The sequence below is a fragment of the Ipomoea triloba genome, chromosome 4, assembly GCF_003576645.1.
Source record: "Ipomoea triloba cultivar NCNSP0323 chromosome 4, ASM357664v1".
NCBI lineage: Eukaryota > Viridiplantae > Streptophyta > Magnoliopsida > Solanales > Convolvulaceae > Ipomoea > Ipomoea triloba.
The window spans coordinates 34122055-34148057 of record NC_044919.1 but is presented as its reverse complement, the minus strand read 5'-3'; the positions used below and the strand labels follow the sequence as shown (position 1 = coordinate 34148057).

General features: G+C 37.2%; 3 protein-coding genes and 1 pseudogene across 4 annotated transcripts; 1 reads left to right on the top strand and 3 right to left on the bottom strand.

Moving 5' to 3' along the window:
* Positions 1-745: 745 nt before the first annotated feature.
* On the bottom strand, positions 746-5457 carry LOC116017734 (serine/threonine-protein kinase AGC1-5). Its single transcript, XM_031258363.1, has 2 exons — positions 4789-5457; positions 746-1775 (listed from the first exon to the last, which is right to left on the bottom strand). The coding sequence occupies exons 1-2, from the start codon at positions 5418-5420 to the stop codon at positions 968-970; spliced, it is 1440 nt and encodes a 479-aa protein (XP_031114223.1). The 5' UTR covers positions 5421-5457; the 3' UTR covers positions 746-967.
* A 5314-nt stretch (positions 5458-10771) lies between these two features.
* On the top strand, positions 10772-15497 carry LOC116016691 (serine/threonine-protein kinase D6PK-like). Its single transcript, XM_031257058.1, has 3 exons — positions 10772-11169; positions 12021-13908; positions 14462-15497. The coding sequence occupies exons 2-3, from the start codon at positions 12206-12208 to the stop codon at positions 15321-15323; spliced, it is 2565 nt and encodes an 854-aa protein (XP_031112918.1). The 5' UTR covers positions 10772-11169; positions 12021-12205; the 3' UTR covers positions 15324-15497.
* Positions 15498-15635: 138 nt separating this feature from the next.
* Positions 15636-20067, bottom strand: LOC116016692 (annotated as a pseudogene).
* A 570-nt stretch (positions 20068-20637) lies between these two features.
* LOC116016685 (histone deacetylase 9) lies at positions 20638-25740 on the bottom strand. Of its 2 annotated transcripts, XM_031257052.1 has the most exons (14): positions 25583-25720; positions 25307-25419; positions 25082-25199; positions 24462-24536; positions 24165-24384; positions 23365-23428; positions 22793-22885; positions 22589-22697; positions 22386-22435; positions 22187-22277; positions 21589-21659; positions 21351-21449; positions 21051-21117; positions 20638-20923 (listed from the first exon to the last, which is right to left on the bottom strand). In XM_031257052.1, exons 1-14 carry the CDS (start codon positions 25617-25619, stop codon positions 20838-20840), a joined length of 1293 nt encoding a protein of 430 aa, XP_031112912.1. In that variant the 5' UTR covers positions 25620-25720; the 3' UTR covers positions 20638-20837. The 2 variants fall into 2 exon arrangements, 1 of the variants encoding a protein (XP_031112912.1); XR_004097774.1 differs by lacking the exon at positions 20638-20923 and having other exon boundaries at positions 21071-21117; positions 21600-21659; positions 25583-25740.
* Between the last annotated feature and the right edge of the window lie 263 nt (positions 25741-26003).

The window sequence follows — 26003 nt, the reverse complement described above, 5'->3', positions numbered from 1 at the left end:
CATAAAAAGATTTAAGGCCAAAACCGGCCCCTACGGCCCTACCAAGCCACCAACCAACCATGCACGGTTAAGTCCCTCGCCGATACCAAATGTCTACACGCACGTTGTCCGTATCCGATCTTTCCGACACTGCCATTGACTTTCGCATGCATTACGATCGAACTCCCTTATCTTAATTAACAAATCCATTTCCAACCTGCCTTCTCTCCCTCCGTCTGTCTTCTATTATTGCATGTGTTGGACCGGGGGTCGATGTAGAGTTAAATTCAGCAATTGATTGCTGTTGGGTGAAAGGCCAAGTCTAACATTTTGTCTTTTAAAAATATGAATATGATGACAGTGTATAATGAAATAAAGTTGAGCGGGTCAACTATAGCTTTAGCTTTTGTAGTGGTTGAAAAATTATTAAAAGGAAATGCATGCCTTGCTTTTTAACTTTTTATCAAGCATTACTTTAAAAACTTACTTTTGCCTGCCTTTTAAAGCTAACACTCTCAAGGACTCATGAAGGCTTATGGAGAGGAAATAAAGGGTAACAATGTGTGTCACATTTTGTTTGATTTATAGATCAGAATAGACATTGTTTCATTTTTTTAACAATGGTATAAGCGTTTGATCTAGCAGGTAGTCAGAGTCAAATCACGAGACCTTTAACTACCAAACTACCTTTGAATAAGATTTTTTTAAAGCATATTCTAACATATAACTATCTGTTGGACCTGAAACCTTCAAACTACAAAGTACATTGCATGAATATGATTTTTATTCACGTCATTTATCATTTCCATACCAACAAGTAACATGAATAGGCTTGAGATAATAATGTATTAGAAAATTGCATGTAGCCATTGCACCAGACCCCGACAGGTCAATCACGGTATATATTATAACTGAGAGTGTGAAAGTTCCTTTATATTACTCTATATTCACACTAGTGGTACCCGAGATTGAGGTGCAATTCTTTTTATCAATAGTACTCGACTGGGGTGTCGGGACAACTTTCATTATCGGACAAAACGTCTCGAGCATAAGGCGGAGGCACGAAGGGCGGAGGTGTACAACGTAGGAGTGCCCAATTCACGCCCTGAAAGAACGGGTGTTGCTTTATTGCGGTGGCGCCCATGGTGGACCCCATTCGCCGGGCGGGATCTTTAACCAGCAGCTGCGAAATCAAGTCCTTAGCCGCGGCGGGGATGGGCGGCTCCTTGGGGAATTCCAGGGCGCGGGCGACGATGTTGGCTAGGGTTAGCTCGTTGTCCATGCCCCTGAACGGCGTCACGCCGTATAACAGCTCGAAGATGAAGATTCCGAGCGTCCACCAATCGACGGCGCTGCCGTGGCCCTCGCCGGAGACGATTTCCGGCGCCAGGTACTCGTGAGTACCGACGAATGACATTGACCGGACGTCCACGGGCTCGGCCACGAACTCCGGCCCGCTGTGCGGGCCGGGTTTCTTCTTGCGCCTCCGCCTTGGGCTGAAGCATGAAACGGCGGGGACTATGCAGTTGGGGAGGATGCAGGAAGATGCGGTGAACTTGGGCGGATCAATGGCGTAGCTGTACTGGTTTTGCGCCGATCCGGCGGGTGTGTTTTGGCCGGAAATTACTTGAGCAGGAGTTGATGTAGACGTGTCGCATTTTAAGGAAAGGTCGAAGTCTGTCAGCATAATATGGCCGTCTGATCTAACCAATACGTTTTCGGGCTTTAGGTCACGATAAACAATCCCCATCATGTGTACATACTCTAGAGCAACAATCACCTCTGATGCATAAAATCTGCAGATTCATGAAAATCAGCCACCAAAATATATAATGATCTATGGGTACAAATGCAAGCTACGATGATCACAAAACATAAAAATAATGTACAATCCCAATTAATGATAGTTGACTTGATGGGTTTGAGCCAGTACAACTTAAACTTTCTCCAAGATTAAATCCTCAAGCCTAAGAACCAAGTAGATATGGTCAAATGCTAGTTTGCATAATCCCTATACTGTTGCTGTAACATTGATCTCTTTTATCAAATACTGTATAATAAAAACTATAAACAACTTAAATTAGTTTACCTCACGGATCACCTAATTCATCCTTTGAAAGGATAAAGTGGAAAATGTGAATCATAATCCAAACAAAAGCAAGGAATACTAACTAGTGGCAGGAAATAGGCCATTCCTGGTTCTAATTCAACAAGGGGCATGAGAAGGGACCTATATGTTTCCTTGCTACTGTGCTTTATTCCATGAATGTCCAGGACCCTTCAGTAACAATGTAACCAAATCAAAAGTGCAAGGGTCCTAGGCTATTTTGTCTCTCTATAATGGAATCACTTTCACTTTTCTGTTCCTAGCTTTTTGGCATCTTTCTTTTGGTGCTTTACCAGAAGTGCAACATAATTACATTGTATAGTAATACATCCATGGTGCCTTGTTCATACAAATCCTTTCAATAACCTTCTCTAGGAACACAACTCTTTCTTGTAACGTTATAAATACTAAAGCATATGATCCATCTCAACTAAAAATTTTAAGTATGCAAGTCAGTTACTTTTGACCGATTTCAAACAACACGTAGGCCATAATCTCTCTCTGATATCAAATTGAACGATAGAGGACAAAAGCATACAAAAACTTCTAACAAGCTAGAGAAGCAGGGGGGGACTGACAAGCAGATACCACTCACCAAATCTTTCATGGATAAAAGTCATAAAACTGATCCAACTACTTTCCCTTTTGTTTGTTTCTTCTTGTTCTTACACTAATGGACTAACATCGACATCTCACATTGCTTATGTCGAACAATAATACGAGGAAGAGTAGGAAATAACAGACCACCAGGATCTTCTATAAGCATTAGAGTCCAAAAGGAAAGGTCATGGAGAGGATTCACACTTTTCTTTCTTGTGAAAAAAAAAAGTGATTTATTAGTTACATAAAGTTAGCCTGTAAAACTCTGCAAGTCAGATGGTCATTATGAACCTAATCAAATATCAGCTCTATCATATCACAGCCACTTTCCATATTAAGCTAGACATACCATGCTTAGGTTATGATCCACTAATTCAAATTATTCACTCCATCATTCTGGCCAGTGGCCACCATCTCCTTGGCCCTATCCAAGTTTGTCATCATCCGTGTAACCTCACTTGTGTGTAAATATGGGATAATTGTCAAACATGGAATGCAAAAAGGGACCCCCCTTATGTATTAACTCCAAATTTTAAGGACCACCTTGATAAAATAAGGTAAAAATCACAATTTAACTGACAAAAACCTATACTAGATCCCTGAGTTTCTGCAAAAATCCATCAAATTCAACTTTAATCGATTTTCATTACCATTGGCTAGTTTTAAAGTTAATAATGGACATAATATAAAATGAGTGGTGCTATATTCCCCTCCTGATATTCACCTTATTGCCTAGTCATACTTGATTTGATTCTTTTTAAATATTTTTCAAATCGGGTTGTCAAGTAGTAATCCATGAATATAAAAAGTGTAATAATCTATGACTATAAAGAATTTTATGACCACGTAATAAGGTAAAAGGATAAAATTAAGAAGGAAAAGAGATATTCATGGCCTAAAAAATACCAAATAAATCAAGAAAAAATAGTTTTCATATGTGGCCAAAAACCTATTGTCTAGTAGAACACTAGAATGTCTCGATTCTATACCAATTTCACCCAAAAAAACAGATTAGAAAAGGAAAAACAAACTAAAAATATGGTAAAAATCACCACTAATAATTCAATAATAATAAAATTAAAGGGTGTTAAACCCCTGATTTCAGCAAAATTTTAGGGAAACCAAATTCCCTTGCCCTTTTACAATCCCTTAATTTAGGGGTTTTTTTAATGGACCAAAAAAAAAAAAAAAAAAAAAAAAATGCTATAAACCCCTCCTATACTACCGTTAATAATTTTTTCTCTTCTGATGTGACATATCTTATTGGTAATTAAATTTATTTTTTAATTAGTAGTGAAATCAGCCAAAAGGTAAATGTTTGGAGGAGAAATACACGGAAAAAGAAAAAAAGAAGAGAATTTTCCTTTTAAAAAATAAAGAAAATTAATTTTCTTGCCATGTATTACATGCATCTTTTAAGTCAACTCTAATATTATATCCCCCACTAAAAGGTTTGTACTACTTGTGAGCTCTCCCTACAACCGGCAACAAAAATATACATATATTTTTTGTTTTAAAGAACTTAGCTACTCCTTTTAATTACTACGTATTATTTATTGTAAATAAAAATAAAAATTATTAATTTATTGTAATTTAATAAGGAACTAGGTCCTGAATTATAAATTACGATACTAACGTGTCGTGATCCTATTGGTTGGAATGCTCTGACTTCGAGCTCAGAGAATAGTGACACAGCTCTCTGTCAGACTGTACTAATCTAATAATCGGCGAACAAACTTTTCCGGCCTCGAAGCTCGCCGGAATAAAGGCGGAGCGACGATCCGCTGTGTGTCGGTTCACTGTAGATCCAGCTTTCAGAAGTAAAGTGGAGAAGACAGTGACCGAATGAATGGGACCTACACCAGCTATTCCGTCAGGTGGTGGTCCCCGCCGATCGTTCAATAACACGTAACTCTCATCTCCATCATCACAGAATCTTCATACAAATTTAGGTTAAAAAAAATGCAAAAACGCCATAGCCGCTCGTGATTATTTGATGTATGTATTGGAATTGGAAATTTTAGTTTTATTATAAAGCAGTATTGATTGATGTGAAATGAGAAATGAGGAATGAGGATCTGTGGAGAGTGTAGAGAGCGTACCGGACTGAGGATTCCGGGAAGCGTTTGGCCGGTTGACGTTGACGGAGGACGTGGAGGTCGCCGCCGGGGCAGAACTCCGTTAAGAGGCACGACCATTTAGGGGAATCGATGGAGGCGTAGAGAGTGGGGAGGAACGGGTGGTCTAACATTTCCAGAATTTCCTTTTCTGTCCTCGCGCGTCCTTCCTTATTACGGCTCGCGAGCTCCTTCTTGTCCATGACCTTGGCGGCGAAGAGAGCCGGCTGCTGTAATAGCGACGGAGATTGCGGCGGCTCGGCCGGAGGCGGGGGAGGAGCTTTCACCTCGGCGAGATAGACGGCGCCGATGTCGCCGGAGCCGAGGCGGTGGATGAAGCGGAGGTCGGAGACTGAGAGGGAGGGAGATGAGGAGGAGGAAGAAGAGAGAGCGCGGCGGATGGCGTCCCAGCAGGGGTCGCCGGAGGGAATGGCGGAACGGGGCTTGGCGGAGGAAGGAGGCGGAGGGGGGAGGAAATGGGAGGAGCCGGAGGAGGCAGCCGTCCAGGTGGCCTCGGAGCCGGAGCTGGTGGAGCGGTGGATTTCGGTGGCGGTAGTGGCGGAGTTGAAGCTTATGCTTTGGAGGTCGTCGGCTAAGTCGTCTAGCCACGGCTCCATGGCTAACGTGGCTGGCTCTCTACACACTTTTGCGAGAGATTTGAGAAGTTGAAGAGACCGATGACATGGCCTTTTCAAGGGTCGCGCTGTGGCTTTCCTCGGGTTCAGAAATCTTGTTTTGGGCCGTAAAAACAGGCCATTGACATATTAGGCCGGCTTGGGCCCATATTTTTGTTTATTATATTCATTGAGGATTGGTAATTTGGGTTGCCTCACTTGCCTCAACAAGTGACCAACATGGCAAATTATGCGACAAGGTAGATCCAGGTACATATTTACAAATTTAAAATTCTATATAATTTTAGATCTTAATATACAAAATTACATTACTTAATATTCACAAATTTTGAACTCTATATTCACAATTTTGTTATATAGATTCAATAAGTGTGTTATACTATTGAATATTGAGTTATAAAATTGTGGATATAGAGTTCTGAAATTTTGAACATCTTTTAATTCCCTTAATGTTATTCATTTACTCTCCATAATTATCTTGGTGTTAATTTATATTTATTTCATCACTAATAAATAAATTACTAGGCAAATATTGAAATAAATATTCAATCCCTCCTATCTCTAGTGGACAAAATTCAAACAATAATTTATAATTTAAAAAAAAAAAAAAAAGGCTTGAAGTAATATAATAATGGGGGATTCCCCTTATCTGTATAACACTTTGTTGCAATAACCCAATGTTGGTTTAGGTCATTGTTGCAGACCGGGTACACTTTTAGGAGGCAAATACAATACCTGTTGCTCCAACCTACAGCAAAGTTGTTAAATAAGATACTAAATGGACCTCTGTATCTTAAAATAATTGATATGTGTATTATGACCAATGGGCTATAGCCTATAGGAGAAAAAACCTGAGACAGACCTACCAAAACTTGCATGAGCTACAGGGTTTCAACACAAAAAAATATGGGATTTGGTCTCCCCATGGATACCATCGTAAGGTATAGCTTTATAAAATATACGATAGTGTGACTCATAGTGTTGTAAAAATTTTTATTTTTATTATTGCATATATATGATGGGACTCGATTTTCTGGTTAGTCAGTAAAACTCCAAATACAAGGCTTGAATTGTAAATGATGTTTTTTATTTTTTGAATAGTAAATGATGTTAAGAAAGGGATGATAACACTACTATGGTTATGAGAAGAGAATGGTAGATTAATAGATCATAGGTATAAGGTTATGGGACAAGACCCTTATTTATAGGAATGGATTAGAAGAACTTAACCTTAAGCATGCTCTAACAAAGGTAATGAGACACAATGCCTTTTTTAGGAATATATTAGGGTTTCCGTGCGTTATGGGCTAAATATATTGAACCGTCAATCAAATCGTTTACTTGCATAGCTATTCTTGTTTAATCAAAGTTTAAAATCCTTGGCCTCATCACCACCAATTTTATATTCAAAAGTGATGGTTTTTTTTTTTCATTATTTACATACAATAATGGGAAGAAAATTCAAAATATTACTATTGGAATTTGGATCTAGCAGCTCCAATATATCTACAAAAAAAAGGAGATGAAAGACCACTCAAAAACAAAGTCAAACTTTTACAAACTCCACTATAAGTTGTAATTAGTAGCCACCCAATCAGTATAATAATTGATCTTCAAACTATAATTTTTAATCTAATACTAAGATTACGTTAATTTAACTACATTTTTTTTTAAGAAGAAGAAATCTTTGAAAGTGTAAATCAAAATGGTAATAAGGAGGAAGTGAAAGTTTGAAGTAGGTGAATAGAGACGACAGGTGAAATGTTGGGGCATGGTGTCGAGTGAGCTAATGATGAGGTCAACAAATTAAATCAATCACAATAATCATGTAAAGAAAAGCAATAACGATTCTCCAAAAAAAAAAAAAAAAGAAGCAATAACTGGCACCCGTTTCATCTGCAAAAAATTTTATTGATAAAAAAAAAGACAATAAAAATTGTTACTCACTATTTTTTTATATATAAATCAAAATATGTTACATAAGTAAGGAGTGAAATTTACGGAATTTTTTAAAGTTTTGGAATTTTATTTTTGAATTTCAAAATAGGTTTGTTTTGTTCTCTTAACACAAAAAACTCATGGACTGTAAAATTTGGTATTGATCATTATCTTTTTGCTTTTTGGAACATGTTTTTAGTTTTTTTTTTCTCTCTTTTCTTTTTCTTTATCAATTATCCAGCTATGTTTCTTAATGGGGAAATGAAATTTTTGAATTAAACTAATATACTTATAAATCAACTTAATTATACAATGACTACTCGTGAACAACCAAACATAAAGGGCCGATTGGGAATGGGGATGGGGGTGGGGGTTCTCACCGCAAAAAAAATTGAAGTGTAGATGATGAAAGTTTTCATGCTTTGTTGTAAATCGAGATAGATTAAATTTCTTATTTATTAATATGATAAAAGTGAAATTTCAATGTTAGTTAATTAAACATGACCGCAGTTCGATTTCAATTTTGAATTTGATGGTTCAAACTTTTTTTTTCCTCCTTAAAAACCATGTTTTTTTTTATTCTCGATTTTAATAAAACAGAATTGTCTCTACGATTCTGAATTCGATTCAATTGTTATAATGCCCGATTCGATTTAATCTGGTCGAGTCAAACCAAACTGTGGTCATCCCTATATATAGTTAATGTAAGAATATAATTGTCATAACAAAGTATACAACACCAAACAAACAAAACGATAACTAAGCGTGCAAAATAAAAATTAAAATGTAGACAAGTAAATTACACTAGAATGTATGTTTATACCGCTTAGAGATGGGTAAAAAAGGTTAGCATTCACTTTGAAAATAAAAAACTTAGTAAATGGAACAATCACTTAACTAATTTGAGATAGACAGTGATATTGAAACTAGGCCGTGTTTATTGGTCTCATTAGCCCTTTCTTTCTCTTTATTTGACCTTTTGATGCCTACCCCTTCCCCAATTACATGAATGCTCAGCTCATATATTTAGTTTCAATTAATGGAAAAGAGTATACAAAATTAAGGGATATATGATGTGACAAGACACCACACACTCTTCTTACTCGCTAATTAAGCAATTTAGTTCCAAAGTCATATACTCCGTGCTTATTTAAACTTGCTTGATGTTTGTTTCATATATCCATCCATACATCTCAAAGTCATATATATATATATATACACACACATATATATCTAACGGCTATGAATGCAATTGCACAACAAAGTGGGAGAGATGCATAACAATCACACTATGAATGCACAACAAACTGAGTGCGAAAAATTAAACCTATTGCATAGAATTAATCACAACCATTGAATTATTTAAATCAAAGGATCATAAAAGTTCACAAAGTCCTCATTGATCCTTATACACACACACACACACACACACACACACACACACATATATATATATATATATATATATATATATATATATATATATATATATAATCATTATTTTTATAGTTAGCTTATCTGTTTTATACTTTCTTTATCTGTTGCAAAATAAAGAGTCAATACCACCACTGATCTCAAAGAGAGTCACAGATGTGCCAACTGAGCACATTGTGCTTGACAATTATTATAAGTATTTCAAATTTAGTATAAATTTTGTATATGAATATAGATAATCGGAGATTACTTCTTGGAACATTTTTTTATCACACAAAAAGACTAATTCAAATCCGAACCCCCAATATTCATGGTAAGAATCGAATCCACACCCTCTAAAAATAAGTCTTAAAGCAAGACTTCTCATCAACTAAATCAATATGGTCATGAGGCGGCTAAGCCCATTTTGACGGGATAAACATAATCAAATGTACGTACCAAGCTATTATTGGTCAGTGTTGAAGAAACTTGGGATAAATATGCCCATCCAACAGGTTTGATTACTTGTTGATAGAGTGAGTGATCACATTGACATGCAATTCAAGCAAATTAAAGCACTGATTTTGTACTGCATGCGTAGCATTATCTTTGATTTTACACGTCGTCGTTTTTGCTTTCTGTCATTTTTCTTTTGGATTTTACTTGTCACATTTCATATCCATTGACTTATATATACATTAACAGATAGAGATTGAATAATTTGTGGAGATCTGATGAGATCAGATCCCAATTCCCTTACCGTGTGTGTGTGTGTGTTTACATATTAATACGCTTTGAAAAGACAAGAAAAGAGGAAAACAACAAAAGAAAAAGGAAAGCAATTAATGATGCCGTCAACCTCTCCATGTCCCCCAGATAATGCTGCCCCCAACTCCTCTACAATAATCAAGTGCTCATAGCCCCCCAATAGCTATACATACATTTTCTTTACTCAACCAATTATTATATTTCTTATTGAATTCAATTCAAGTTATGATTTTTTTTAACAATAATAATAAAAAAAAAGAGAATACTTTAAGGTAAGTTGTATAAAACGTGGCTATATCATATCAATGTTACATTATTATGTGATATATGAGTTTGTCGCACGCTGTTGAGTAAGGGAGTTAAAGATTTGCAACCTAAGTTTTCTATCACTAATGTATTGCTATATAATTCATACAAAAGCAGTTTTGCAATATGTACATGACGCAAAGGACGTACGTGCACCTCCGATCTACCTCACCAAGTCGGAGCTGGTAGCTCTAAAAATATGCATGTCGTACAAGTCCTTTAATTTTTATTGCCTATCTTCGAAATCTGCTCTACAATCACCACCACCCAGTCACTCTCCAGTTGTACACATGTACACTCTAATCAAGCATAATGAAAAACCATGAAATATTGCCCCTAGTTTCGTCACGAAAGTGATAGACATACCCGTTCAAATATGAAATCTGCATATCCAAACACAATGACAATCCCTTACTGCCTTATGAGTAGATGCTTTGTTTGATTTTCCTCTAATACTCACCCAATATAAATTAGAAACTCAAAAGAATAATGAATATATATAAGTTAGAAACTCAAAAGAATAACTCATTTTCTTCAAAATTCACTCAACAATCACCACCAGATCAGTGTTTCATACATCTGTACACTCTACTCAAACATAATAACAAATTACGAAATATTACCCCTTAATCTCATCACTAGAATCATAAACATACTCGTAAAATATGAAATTTAAATATCGAAACACCTTAACTATCCGCGATATAAGTTAGAAACTCAAATGAGATAATGGGTGTTGTTGAACATAAATATACAAGTATGTTAGTTTGGAAGAAATATATATTCATTACAAAATTTGTTGTTTTCAGGTACCGATGGATATGGATTGAATTCATAGAGAGTACATGGGATGAGTAAATTGTGACAAAGCAAAGAGACAATATCTGTTAAGGTTTGGGGTGGGGGCCGGAGGCGTATTTCAATGCCCAGCTGCTTCGTCTACTACTGTGTAGCCTTCTTTCTTTCTTTCTTTCTTTGTATTTCAATTTCTCGAAAACCTTTTACTTTTTGCGCCAATTTAGAATTTGGATACGCACAAGCCGACCGACCGAGCGGCAAGCAAGGGAGAAAACACAACAGTGGACACAAACGTAGGTAGTAGAGGTGTCATTTCTCGTGATTTGCAACGCCCCCTTCCCTTCCCTTCCCTTTTCTCTTCATATTTTGTCCTCTCTTTCTTCATTCAATTTCACCCACTCTCTCCCGTGCTCTCTTTACGCTAATCACTCCATCGCCCTCTTCTTTCCCCGAGCGCATACGCACCCCCTAAACCCTAGTTTCCCCTTTTCTCTCTCCATTTCTCCAGGTAATTTCTTTATCTCCAATCTTTTTTTTTTTTAAATGTTTTTTTTTTTGTTTGTAGTGTTTTAAGTAAAGATGTATGCTTGGATTATATGTGTTTGAAGGAATTGCAGCCTTGAACAGAAATGATCTTATGGTGGTTTATGTGATCATCGCTTTTAATTTAAAAAAAAAAAATTATTTTGTAACAAGAAAGAATGGATTTTTTCTTTTTGGAGTTCACTTTAATTTTGTGTTTTTAGTTGTTGAGCTAGTTAACTCTTATGGTTATCTTTGCTCAATTGGTTGGTATGTGGATTTTTTTTTATTTATTTATTTATTTATTTTTTTTTTGTAAGGAGTTTAGTAGGTGGATCATGAATATTCTGATAGATCTGCTGTTAAAAGTTTTATTTAGTATTATTGTAATTTAAAAAAAATAAAAATTGTTTGGTCCTGTTAGTGAAAGTTATCAGTGGGATAATAGCTTAATCCCACATGGAGGAATTTCTTGAAAAAAGGATATTAATACATAAAAAAGGAGAAAATGTGGAACAAAGGGAGTGAAGAGATATGGCTATAGGGGGACTTGGATTGGTTTTGGGATACAATTCATGATTTTTGGATGGAAAACTTGAAATAATTTAGGTATTTATTGTCACAGAGATGAAGTGAGATTTTAACATCAGGTGGTGTTTACAGAGAATTAATTAATCATGCACACCTGATCTTGTTTAAAATTTGGTTGCCATATGGATTTGATTGCTACTTGTTATGGAATTTACTTGTTTGTTAATGCAATAAAGCGAGTTTCTTGGCAAACTAATACTCCATATTTAACAGCAGAATTTCTGAGGAGTGTTGTGTTTCTTGCAGAATTGGATGTTGCATGCTGATCACGATCAATGAAAGCTCGAGTGCTCCTTAATGTTTAATATGATTGTGAACTCTTTGGAAGGGTTTGTGATTTCGCTTTTGATATCCGGGATTCTTCCTTTCCATAATCCTTCTGCCGACATGGGTTGAAGAAATATCTCGGGGAAACTTCTAAGTTCACTCGGATGCATCTAGGGACAATGGCCACGTTATCTGGTACTAGTGAAATTACGGAGTCCATAGAAGACTTAAGTTCGGCATCTGAAATAGATGAAAATGCGCGAAGGCAGCATCTGATGAAGATTGGGCAGAGGTATCTTATCGAGGAAGATATCAATAGGCTTTTTGAGGCTATAGAAATAAGGAATTCTCATAGGGGTTTAAGTTCACCGGAACAGGGTGCTAAGAGTGCGATGAAGAGGCCAATGAGAACTTATTCTTCTCAACCATCGGGGATTGGAATTTCCGAGGCTGTAAGTTTGAAGCAAGCGTTTAGAGGATTATGCATTTCTCAGGCGTCAGAGATGGCTGCCATGAAAAAGCGGTTGTCAAGACCGTCTGGGTTTTCTGCAGTTCTTGAAGCGGGAGCTATCAAGAGAATGAATGGGGGGCCCACAGCAGTTGAAGCTGGTGATCCTGGGCATCCCGTTGATAAAAATAAGGGGAAACTAGTGCAGATATCCCTTGTTCCTGATGGGAGCACGCCAAATTCTTCGGATAAGATGCCCGGATTTGAACATGTGCCGGGGGCACAACACTCTGCTCGTTCTCCTCCTCTTTCTAGAGATGCAATTGCACGAGAGGCGAAATTGACTAAAACGCCTACTGAAATTGGTGCCGTTCCTCTTTCTCCTCCCGGTGGTTGTGAATCCTCAAAAATCACGTTGGAACACTCCAAGAGACCTAAACTTCCCGAGCCTTCCGTTCCCTCTTCTGCGAATGTGATGCTCCCGATTCTAGATGAGATAGTACCCTCCACCGATGCTACAAGTAGTGTAGTTCAATCAAATCGGGAGCAAGAAGGCAGTTCGAATCATAAAGCGTTATCTGTTCTTAATGCGGGAAGTAAGGTCATCGGACGTGCTTGCAGCAGTCCACGGTTGATCAAACCAACTTTCAGAAGCAAAACCTTTGCTAAGAAGAAAACATCTTCAAACTCAACTTCTCTTTCAAGCAGTTCCAGTCGGTTCAAACCAGAATCAGCTTCGAAGAATGACCATAAAAACACGAGTATAAAATCCACACCATCCCGTACTACTGCAAATACGGCAATGGAATCAAGTTCATCCTCTTTGGAGTCTAGTATTACTAAACCGGGTCTTGGCTCGAACGGTTCTAGTAAAACAAGAAATGTCATTACAAAACCTGATGAAAGATCAAGCTCGAGGGAAAAATGGGAGATATCTCAGAGCTCAAAAAGTAGCATTGGGGATTATAGCAGCACCACAAGCCTTAGCGATGAAAGCTATCTCAGTGGATCTAATCGCAGTGGGTATAGGCCTCACATGTCAAAAGATATGAGATGGGAAGCCATTCGTTGTGTCGAGAGGCAGCACGGGAATGTAGGGTTGAAGCATTTTAAATTACTAAGAAAGCTCGGTGGCGGTGACATTGGGAGCGTTTACCTGTCTGAACTACTCGACACGAGCTGCTTATTTGCTCTGAAGATTATGGATAATGACTTTTTGGCCAGCAAGAGAAAGACAGCAAGAGCTCAAACCGAAAGAGAAATATTGCAAATGCTGGATCACCCGTTTCTCCCCACACTCTATGCCCATTTCACGACCGATAAATTCTCATGCTTAGTGATGGAATATTGTCCGGGCGGTGATCTGCATGTTCTCCGTCAAAAGCAACCAAGCAAGAACTTCTCTGAACATGCAGTTAGGTATATATTTTATACTGCATGTCAATTTACTTCTTCGACTTCAAATTGTTTTGTCTATTTTTGAAATTTGATAAGCTTTTTATCGGGGAAACATGCAAGTGTATGCCATTGTTTCTATGTCATGAGGTGCTCCTTTAGTTGGATTGGAAAAAGAAAAAAGTGAACACAAGGGAAGACAAGAAAGTTTGTATTCCCCATGTTAAGAGTCCCGCATTGAAAAAATAATAGAGAATATATTGGTTTATAAGGTCATGGGTTAGACAATTTAATTAATTGGATTCAATCTTTTAGTGTATCTTGGCCTTATAGATTATGGATATGAAGTCTACTTCCATTATAAGTCCATGTTACTTGGTCATTATTTGCTTAAAAATAATCCCGAAAGTGTTGTACAATCCTTAATTACTACTCCAAGTCAATGAGACAAGGTATCAGACTTTTGATGTTATGATATTGCTGTGAATCCTGTGATACATTAAACATTTTACTTTTTTATTCAATAGAAATTGTGCAGATTGTTCACATTATTGGATTCCTGTTATGCTATTTACAGATTCTATGTTGCTGAAGTTCTTCTTGCACTTGAGTACCTTCACATGCTTGGCGTTGTGTATCGAGACTTGAAACCGGAGAATATATTGGTTCGAGAAGATGGTCATATCATGCTTTCCGATTTCGATTTGTCCCTGAGATGTGCTGTGAACCCAAAACTGCTCAAATCTTCGTCTCCTGTTGGGCAGCCTCCGAAGAAGATGTCGAGTCCGTGTTCAGACTCGAGCTGCATCGACCCTTTCTGCCTTCATCCATCGTGGCAAGTATCTTGCTTCACCCCGAGGTTCTTATCCGCAGCAGCTAAAACACGCAAGCTAAAAGCGGACATAGCTGCCCAAGTAACCCCGCTGCCGCAGCTTGTAGTCGAGCCAACGAGTGCCCGCTCCAATTCCTTCGTGGGGACGCACGAATACCTGGCTCCCGAGATCATAAAAGGAGAAGGTCACGGCAGCGCTGTAGACTGGTGGACTTTCGGAATATTCATGTACGAGCTCCTCTATGGAAGGACGCCTTTCAAAGGGACGACAAACGAGGATACTTTGGGCAATGTAGTATCGCAATGCCTCAAGTTCCCCGAGACCCCAATGATCAGTTCTCACGCCAGAGACCTAATCAGACGATTGTTGCAGAAGGAACCCGAGAACAGGTTGGGATCTTCTAAAGGCGCAACCGAGATCAAGAACCATTCGTTCTTCGAGGGATTGAACTGGGCCTTGATAAGATGTGCAACCCCACCTGAAATGCCCAGAATCTTTGATTTGGGAAACCTAATTTCTGACACAAACTCACAGAATAAGCAGGGTGGGAAGTGTCAGAAAGAAGGCACAAGTGGTGAGGAAAATATTGAGTTTGAGATGTTTTAACCATACTATGAGAGAGAGAGAGAGAGAGAGAATAGAATAGATTAGGTTTTTCCACTATTACCCCCATGTACATCTTTAATCCTTGTAAGTGCTTTATATAGCAAATAGTGTACATGCAATGTTTCCTGTTTGTTGAAATGTGGTATGCATTCCAAATATCAGATTTCTCATCTCTAATGAGTTTAAGTATATCCATTCCATTGTAATAGTGATTTCTCTCTGTTGAAAATGAATGTTCAAAGAGTTTGTAAAGTATATTCAACAATTGTAAGCCAAATCCTCTCCAGATTTACATTATAGCTGAAGAAGCCATTGATCAAAATACAAAATAAATAAGAATTAATATTAGTTAATGACTTTAGTGATTTTTCAAGCACTATACTAACAAGAGGATGACATAGAACAAAACCTATATCTGTAAGAATCAGCAGGAAATTCCCTTTCAGACTAAGTACACATAAAAGGGATTAGTTACACGCCTGGCCGTCGCAAACATGAACTGCAATGGTAATAAGCGAGAATATATGGTACAAGGAAAGAACTGTATGCATGAAAAACCTGTGTGGCTGCTTGAACTTTTGAGATACAATGAAGAAGACGGGGTAATGGACTCATACTATGTAGCTCTGTTTCACGGCTCCTTTTCGTGAGCGTTTCCTCCTCGGATTAGAACTGAGTATGCTAGAAAATGCGCTCAGAAGCTCTGTGTCCTCTATGGTGATTAACATCTTTGCTGCTTCTGGATTGGCGACGAGGAGCTTTGCCACCAGATATCCTGCAATTGACCATGTTTGAAAGAGTCGTGCCTGCTTCCCGATGAATCCTCCCCGCTTGGTGTCATAATATTCTGGCCACTTGTCTCCAGCAATGCGCCTCTCGGCAACCTTAATCGCGTTTTCAGCAATCTCTGGTCTCTTCATTTTCACACATGCCACGGCCAACTGAAAAAGGATGCATCATGTTAAAATTTTAGAAATGCATACAATAACGTCAAACTTGGATGCAGAATCTTCTATCTTTTGTTCAACCAATGAAACCTTAACAATTAACATAGAGAATGGAGAGCCCTATATCATTGTGGTTTTCATGTGTGCACAAATTGCACGATACTCTATTTTCAATGTTCAACCACTACCCGAGGGTGTGCAATGTTCATTTTCTTTCTTCTTTTTTAAAATTTTTTTAATAACGAGGAAAACCCTAACCGGCAAAGAATCACAAGGAGGTAAGCCAATCTAGGTTGCCCATAGTTGACCTGCTCAAACCAAGAAGATCAATAGGCCGTTCCCGCTAGGAGTTGAACTTGTAACCTTGTGGTTGCTAAATCAACAGCCTGACCAACTTAATTGGGGTTGCCCCCTTTCACAAAGGAATTACAATAGTAGAAGTTCAATATAAGCCAATACTCTATCCACCAAAGAATTACAACAGCGGATTAGTGGTGGAGTTACAGCGGCAACAAAATTTTGAGAACACAAACTAACCTGCCAAAGTAAAGTTGGCCAAGAACCAGCATTGTGGTAAGACCAAGGCCTGCATCAAGAAGCAAAGTAAAAGATAATAATCTCGGGATATTGCTACAAACTAATATAAAATAGAGCCATTAAAATTTTGAGAACAGCATGTCAGTGATTCTATGAAGGCATTACGTGTTCTTTGGATCGCCACCAGTAATTATACGCCATTCCTGACCCTCGAGAGCAGGATAACATATCTTGAGGGGCATATTAGCCACTAAATCTTCCCATTTGGCTTCGATAAGATCTAATATAGCATGAGACTGATCTGTTGTAGCAAGACTGCTTACAATGGACCATAAATTTCCAAGAGAAAAGAAACGGAAGTCCATATGAGCTGGCTGCAAGTTCCCAATTAAATAACCCCCTTTACTAGGCATCCACTCCACCAGCCAGGGAGGAATCTGATCCGGATATATGTTGAACTTGTTGATTGCTTCATATGAGTACTCCTCTGTCTTATAACGATAGATTTCATTTAGTTTTTTCACGTCAATCCAGTAATATTCTCGGATATGAAATGACAATGCTAGCAGGCGATTATTAAGTGCTGTGATAAGATCAATTGAAGCTTCTTCAGGAGCTAGCATCTCCCTTGCACAAAGTAGGGCTGAATAGAATAATGCCTGCCAAAATGTACCACATCCAGCATATTTAGGAAGAGTTACTAGCATAACGGGAATGAAGGAAAAGGAATTGGAAAAGAACCTGAATTTCAAGTGGGTGGCCATGAATTCCCATGCGCCGATCTATCATGCACGAACCATCAGTTACTAATAAAGTTGGGAACATATCAAAACCATCTGCAAGGCAGAGCTTCAATATCATCTTCATTCCAGTTTGAACATCGATCCTCTCCAGAAGAGAAAGGTCTCCAGAACATTTTCCATATGCTCGCAGCAATATAATCCACCATAATCCTGAATGACAGGATATCTGAGATATCCAAAAGTTCAGGCAAATGACAATTATGCAGATCATTTTGTAGAGCCAAACATACCAGAATCAACAGGTGCAACTCGACCAATTGCTGCTTCACCAAAGTCAGGGTCCAACACATCTTCAGTTGCATTCTCATCATTGTCGAGTGGAACAGTACGCACTTTGAAGCTGGCAGGCATCAGTCCTTGTCCAGGACTATAGCAATCCATAGTTTTCTCCCAACTCTGTTTGGATGGAAAAGTGTTTATGCATAGGCTAATAAAATTAACAAATTTAATGTAGCAATGAAGCTTGAACTGAAGCTTTTCTCCTAGTTCAAAGGAGACTTGGCACTTGTTTGGCCCAACTTATTTTGGAGCTTATCTACTCCAAAAGTAGAAGTTAGGCAAACACTAAAAATATGGTAAGGCTTTGAAGGAGTTTCCGCTCATATAAGAAGCTACAAATTGAGGCTCTTAAAGTAAGCCTCTTTTTCCAACAGCCAAAAGAACAGTTTTGAAATTCATATTACTTTATTTACTTGAAAGGTGTTATTTTTCTAGTACTGGAAATCAATAAATCATCCTCAATTCTAAATATTCAAGATTTAGGGAATAGGGCATAGCCATGCCATCCATGCTTGCAGCTAGAAAACACTAAGGGGGTGTTTGATTCAATGGATATTTTAAGGTAATGTAACATTCCTAGGAATCTCACAAACCTAAAAATGCGGAGGGGATGTGATTCCCATAAATACTACAAAAAATGAACTAAAAACAAATTTGGGGAATCTCACATTCCCTACAATAATTTCACATTCCCTTGAACCAAACAAGGTAATATGATAGTACAATATTCACATTCCTAAGGTTATATGAGATAACTTGAACCATACGCCTCCTAAAGGTAGGATCCAGTGCACAAATTTAAGCAGCAAATCACACCTACTTTTGGCAAGAACTCAAAAAGGTTAATCTACTTCCATCTTCAAAAAAATGTATAGAATTAAACTAAGTAAATCTCCATACAACAAGCGATTAGGTTTTTGTCCTTAATAATAAATGATCACCCTTACACAAATAAGTAAGAGAGCTCTTTTACCTGTAATTGAAGAGTATGAAGGAGGAAGTTCCGTACAATATCATACTCTCCTTTCAACAAGAAAGCAATCCCAGAGGGTATGAAGTCACGGATAAATACTTGATCATAGTTGAGAATGCTAGAGTCACTAGGATCATTAGCTGCAATTGTCCCGATAGGATTGCCACAATAATATACCATGGACGCTCGCAACAAGTTCCATGCTTCTTCCTCAATAGAGTTTGTGCTACTTTTTGGCAATTCATTGTTAACTGTTTTACTGGATGGAACAGTTCCATTATCATTCTTAAATTGCTGAGCAGCATCAGACGTTTGACCATTAGGAGCAATACTATGCACTGATCTTCCTTGCTCATCCTCAAAAATTCTCTCATTACCCCTTTCAGCTGGTCGGCAATAGCAACGTAACAATTTTGGTTTTTCCAAACCATAAAAATCACGAACTGCACAAAGCTTGGAGGAACTTGTAATCGTTCCTAAATCCTTAGAGCATTTAACTCTGGAATTGTTTCCCTTAACCTTAAAATGATCTTTAAGTAAAATCAATGAATTTGAAGCCACAGTGGATGAACATCTACGGAGAAAACGGCATGACAGCTCCCCTGGGAGGACTTGCAGACCTGGAACCACCATTGATGCTAAGAATCTGAAAATGTGGACTCCTTTAGCTCTATTTGCATCACAACAACCTCTTGATCTAATTACCCTACTTACACTAGTCCACATAACAGAACCAACAAACAGATTTCTTCCCTCAAAACATTCTACAAAAAAGAATGAAGTAAAGACCAACTATGCAAAGAAGTCAGCATTTCACCAAAAACAAATAAACCAAAACTATTCAATTTAATAGATGATTAGATGGAGTAAAATTGAGCATTGAATAAACATAAAGACCAAAATTTTGAACATTTCATATTGAAAGGGATGCAAGTGAGGACAGTAGCAATTTGTGGACGATATCGAGAGACGATTTATCAGGTTAACCCAATTTGGAGCACGTATGGGCGTATTAACGGGAGGTTCAACCAAGAAAAAGAAAGTAGAAGTTGATTTGGAATTTATGAGAAGAAATGGATGTTGCTTAATTCTTACCGAGCTGAGAAGTATAAAATATGCCAATGGGGGCTCTGGAGGATACCTCAAAACTCAAGATATGTGGATTTGATGGAGTGTTGGATAGTAAAGTTTGCTATAAGATGCATACGACGTCGTTAAAGGATTCCATTTGTCTATGCAAAACCCTAAAAATTAATTGGGAAATATTTTCCGGGTATTTTTATACCTTGACATAGAAACTTGGCATATCCACTTAAATTATCTGTATTAACTTTCAATCGTTTTACTAGCCAACAATAGACCATTCTTGTTAGGGGACAAACTTGTAAGTCGACAACCTAATTAGAGTTATCCCATTTCCTTTTCTTATAAGGTAACGATTTTTTAAAATTTGTGATACCACTGGGTCAGTTGTATATATTTTGTTTTATCTAAATTTATTTATTGTCCATCTTTACTTTTAAAAACATTTTAAAACTTCAAAAGAAACTTCCCTTTTACAATTTGGTTCACATTTGTGTGAAACCGAGTCAAGATAAAATGTACTCCACAATACTTTATTCATTATTTAGTATTGTATTTGTTAATATAAATATTACATTTCATCTTGACCCGACCCATCCCATAAATAAAGATCCGTAAAACGGTGTGATACAAGTTTTTGCCTTGCAATTTTACCCACCATTGATTAAAACAAAAATAACTTTAGATCACAATTCACACAACCATCAAAAGATTCCAAACCAATTTTATACCAAAAAGGACACAAGGACTGGACGGAACATTAGAATGGTTATAATTCCCTCTTTCTGAGGCAAAACAATATAGATTTACATCATTACATGTACCTAATCAAGCCTGAGCCTAATAATCCCTAAAAACTGAAATCCTTTTTCCTCAAGGAGGTAAGAGCTCCTCATGCATCATCCATGGAGTGATCATTGTCATTGTCACCTTCATAATATTCATCATCTCGCTGGATTTGTTTGTCTTGTGTATGCTCTGAGAAATTGTAGGAGAAAGAAGAAAATTACACAAAATTCTATGTAAATATCAATTCTTTCACTAACTTCAGATGATTTTTGTGCGTGTGTGGCTGAAAGTCAAGTAGTTTCAAGTTTTCACTTACGATCCAAACGCTCATCAGGATTTTGCGTGTCTTCATCAAAATCAGGAATATAGAAGTCAGGAGGCACCTACAAAACAGGAAAAGCAAAAGAATAAAAGAGAAGTTTTTACGATTATTTGTTTATATCTAACAAAGAATGCCAAGTTCCGTGATGAGAGCAGCATAGGGGTTGGACCAAAAAAAAAAAGAAGAAGACCAAATAACACATTTATTTTTGGTTAGACCATGAGATGTCCTAAAGTAGGCCCAAACTCTAACACATTTATGGCAAGTAATTTTAGAGCCAAAAACAAAACTTACCTCCTGCATCTGCACACTAGGAGCATGCTGGATGTATCGAAGATTTTCTAATACATGTGTTTTTATGGTGCCAAGGTATGACTTGCTATTCAAGTTCTCCTGCTCAAAAAAAGGTAAATAAAAAAGGAAAAAAAAATCAAGCTAGGTATCAAGGTAGTTTTCATGTAATTTATGGAATAAAAGAGATTCCGTTCTAGAAGTGGACTGCATAAAATTAGGATATGAAAATTCAACATACAATGTGCCCACCAGGAATCTTCAGTGAATAATCAGGGCCAAAATATTTGATGTAGTCATTATCAGGTATCTCTGGAGTAAAAAAAAAAAAACTATTAATGCATAGATTTTGTGTCAAGTATACTCCATTCTTGAATAACATGGACAGACTGATCAGTGTAAAGTCGAAATTTGTAATGTGGCTAATTTCCACTTTTGAGTGGAAATGGGGCCAATTAACACTCAAACTGCTGAAATTTCAATCCAAAATGCTCAAAATTGGCATGACACACACATGTCATTTTTAACCTTTGTACGGGTGGAAGATATGTGAATTTAAGAATACAAACAAGTTGTTCCCACAACCTTAAGGAAGGAAGAAGAAAAACCACAAAACATCCCATCCAATTTTGAGGTTTAAGAAGTCCCTGAAAATTGGTTGTCAGGTCCCAACCTGTCAACTAGTATAATAAACCCGTTGAACAAAAATTTAAAGATAAAAAGACACAACACAATTACAGAGTACAAGCAAACATACCATTAAGCTCTGAGTCTAGAAGAACCAAATTTAAAAGATAAAAAAAAGACACAACACAATTACAGAGTACAAGCAAACATACCATTAGGAAGCTCTGAGTCTAGAAGAATCCCTGTTTCATACGCCCAACATCTAGCAACATTTTCTTTTGTATACCCCCCTCCTCCAGTTACCTGCAAAAGGGTGCCTCATTTTAATCAATCATAAAGTACTACATTAAGCACAAGCTGCTTGAGAAAACAAAACAAAACAAAACAAAAAAAAAAAAAAAAAAAATCTACCAGCAGGGGAATATTAAATTTCTTCACAAATCGAACACATTCAGCATGCCCTGCAAGAAGCATCAGATAAAACACACCCATGTAAAAATCACCGAGAAAGTTGTAACTAAGGTTAGTACTTGGGAAAAGATAGACAACTGAGCTGTGCTTGCAAAAGGTAGAATTATGGACAAAAAGAACTTTAATTACAAGTAGACTAGCACCATCAATGGAGAGGTTAAAGCAGCCCAAACGATCACCAGCTAGTGAATCTGCCCCACATTGGAGAACTATTGCTCCTGGTATATATGTTTCAACCACCTTTGAAATAATCTACAAATACCATGCCCAAAGCCAAGATCTTACAATGAAACAACTACAATCAAAAACAAAAATGAAGATATTTGTGTTTCTAGAAACAATCTTACTGTTCGGAAGAGACGAATGAAACTGGAATCATCTATTCCATCCTTGAATGGCACATTTATGGCATAAAATTTCCCATCTCTTTCTCCTATATCCTTCAAAATAAATCATCACTTTAATACACCTTATAAAGACATTTAATATATTCAATTTAAAAATAAAAAAAAAAAAAAGTTTTCGTCATTCTAAGTGGAGAGCAATATTAAACTAAAAGCAGCAAAAAATGCCACATTTATGGCAAGGGTTGGGGTAGTTGAGCTTAAGTAGCAAAGTGTCAGTACTCGATCAGGAAAGTTATACCAGAAGAAACAAAAGTGCATAACATAGCATTTTCAAATAATAATTCTCTTTTTTTTTTTTATTTGGTTTATCATCACCATTAATAATGAAACAATAATCGACTGAGAAGTAGCAATTAATTAAGCCTAACATAAATATTTTATCTCAACAACTATAAAATACAGTCAGGGAAAGTAGATGAAGCAAGCTCCTAAAATGCAATAGCACCCTGGAAATTACTCCACAAAATGTGAAATTTTGCAAAGAAAAATAAGAATGCAACAATAAAGTGTACCTTCATATCCCCTGTTCCTGGAAAGAACTTATCTCCATACTTGTGGAAACTGACCGTCATTACCCTAAAATGTTTAAATTTAATCATCAATTCATAACCCCAGCATATCACAATGTATAGAATGTGATTTCTGCATACATCTGATTTTAGTTAAAATCACTTTTCTGAAGCAAAAGATCAAATTTCTTATATACAAGTTCATTCACACAATTTCCCAATGTGTTATACATTTTTTTTTCTGATGATCTCTTGATAAGAACCCAATAGCAAAATGTACTTACTGGCAACAGAGATCTACTAAAGCAGATATCAAAAGTATTAGATGCCAATGTGATAGCATAGAGATGAGCAGATAAACCAGAACAGTGGAAAATAACTTCTCTAAGGTGAAAAATAAGCACAAAAGCATGATCAACTATATATATGGTATTTTCAACTACCCACTCATAGAAAGAAATTGGATCAATAATGTAAAGAGATATATGAATTGCAATAAGAAAGTTCAGGCTTTTACTGACATGAAAATTTCTTAAAAGTTTGTGCCAAGGATAGAGAACAACTTCTTTGTCACTATGGCCCAAATGTATTGAAGCGCCAGTCAGTCACAATCACTTCCATTCAATTTCTAAATACCTATAGCATTTGCTAGCTACAAAGTGAACTTGATTGAGCATTAAATGGGTTTAAAATCTATGGCCATGTTTGAATTTGACATTAAACAAAAGTTAAGGATTATGTAATACTACAAATACATACCGGCCTAAGAAAAATTAAGAGATAAGTGAAGAGAGTAAAGCTACCTATCTGTAAAATAAAAGGCCTCTTCCACACCATCTCCATGATGTACATCAATATCAATATACAAAACTCGGGGATGATATTTGAGAAGCTCCAAAATTCCCAGAACTAGATCATTGATATAACAAAATCCTGAAGCCTCACACTTTTTGGCGTGGTGCAAACCACCAGCCCAATTTATGGCGACGTCACAGAGTTGATTGTTTAATCTACGCGCAGCATCTGCCAATTAATACTGGTCAGGTGTCAGCATAGGCACAGTGCTTAATTTGTATTACAATTATCAGGGATGAATTTACCTATTGTTCCACCAGCATAAATTTGGCAAAACTCAAACAGGTTATCAAATACAGGGCAATCTTCTCCAAGATTATCTGGTAAGAAAACAGCATTTATTTTGAACATCATGTTGCTGAAGTGCAAAAATAGCCCAATAGATACGTGACAGGAAACATAAGACCATATGATGCTAAAATTGCTGCATGACTAATACATCTCTGTTTTGTAAGTAACTCATGACAACCCCCACCTACCCCACTCCCCTACTTAAACCAAAATAGCTATATTCCACATGTGAGAAGGCCTTTAGCTAGCTATTACACAAGTGTATCTAAACAAAACCAGAAAACCTAAACCATATATGTTTATGAGCAAGATAACAACAACAACAACAACAACAATAAAATTAGGGGCAACCCAATTACCCAAGCCAAATTAGTTAGGTCGTTGACTTGGTAACCACAAGGGCCTATTGCCCTTCTTGGTTTGAGCCAGTCAACATCAATGGACAACCTAATGTAGTTTACCTCCTTGTGGTCCTTTGCGGGTCACAAACTCCTACAGCCTACAGGTTTCCCTCGTCACTCAAGAACAACAACAACAACAACAACAACAACAATAATAATAATAATAAAATTACATCGTTTGAGGTCACTCCCAAATAAATGTTGAGTGTCAGGCGTTATCCGGTGCAGAAATTCAACGTAATCAGCTGTATGGAACTGCGCCAACTCAATTGGATATGCCTTATGAGGCCTCTACTCCAAGCAAACATTACAAAAGATACATGTATGAGTAAATAGACCGAAATTTAACTAGCGAAACAACATACTCGCTAATTAAAAAAAAAAAAAAAATTACATACATAAATTTCCATCTTGTTGTGGAGACCGTAAGCTAGAACCAGATGATGAGTCATACACAGCCGGTGCGGTTTCATCGGATGGTTTGGCCCAAAGTAGACATTCCCAACGTCCCCTGCGGCTCGCCGACTCCAAAATTAGTACAATCACAGACATAAATACATATATACTATACACGCCTATTTTTGAACTAGGGTTTTGAGAATTAGAAATCCAAGTGAGAAATGAAAGGTCGAGAAATTGAAGATGCGAGATATGGAAAAACATGGGGGACTCACCATCGTAGAAGTAGGAGATTCTGTCCTTGGAGCGCATTTTAGCAAAGAGCCTAAATGGAGGGAAAATCAGTGGGAGGGAGAGAGAGAGGGCGTAATGTGACTCAACGAGTTTTAGCCATGTATAAAATTCTGAATTCTACATGTGCCTGCTAGACGACGTCGTTTATGGATCATTCTTGGATTTCCTATAAGGCCACGATTAGGGTGAGTGTAGAAATTCTCACTTCATCATTGCATTGTGGCTTTAAACACAACTTTCTTGTCACAAAAGTCTCAAAACATTTGTTGTTACTTTCTTGCACTAGCAACTATGTGCATATCATACAACTCCACAAACATAACGTATTAATTTACAAATATTTAAAATATAAGATGCGAAATATCTATATACTTCACATCTTGTATCTCACTCCTCTTCACA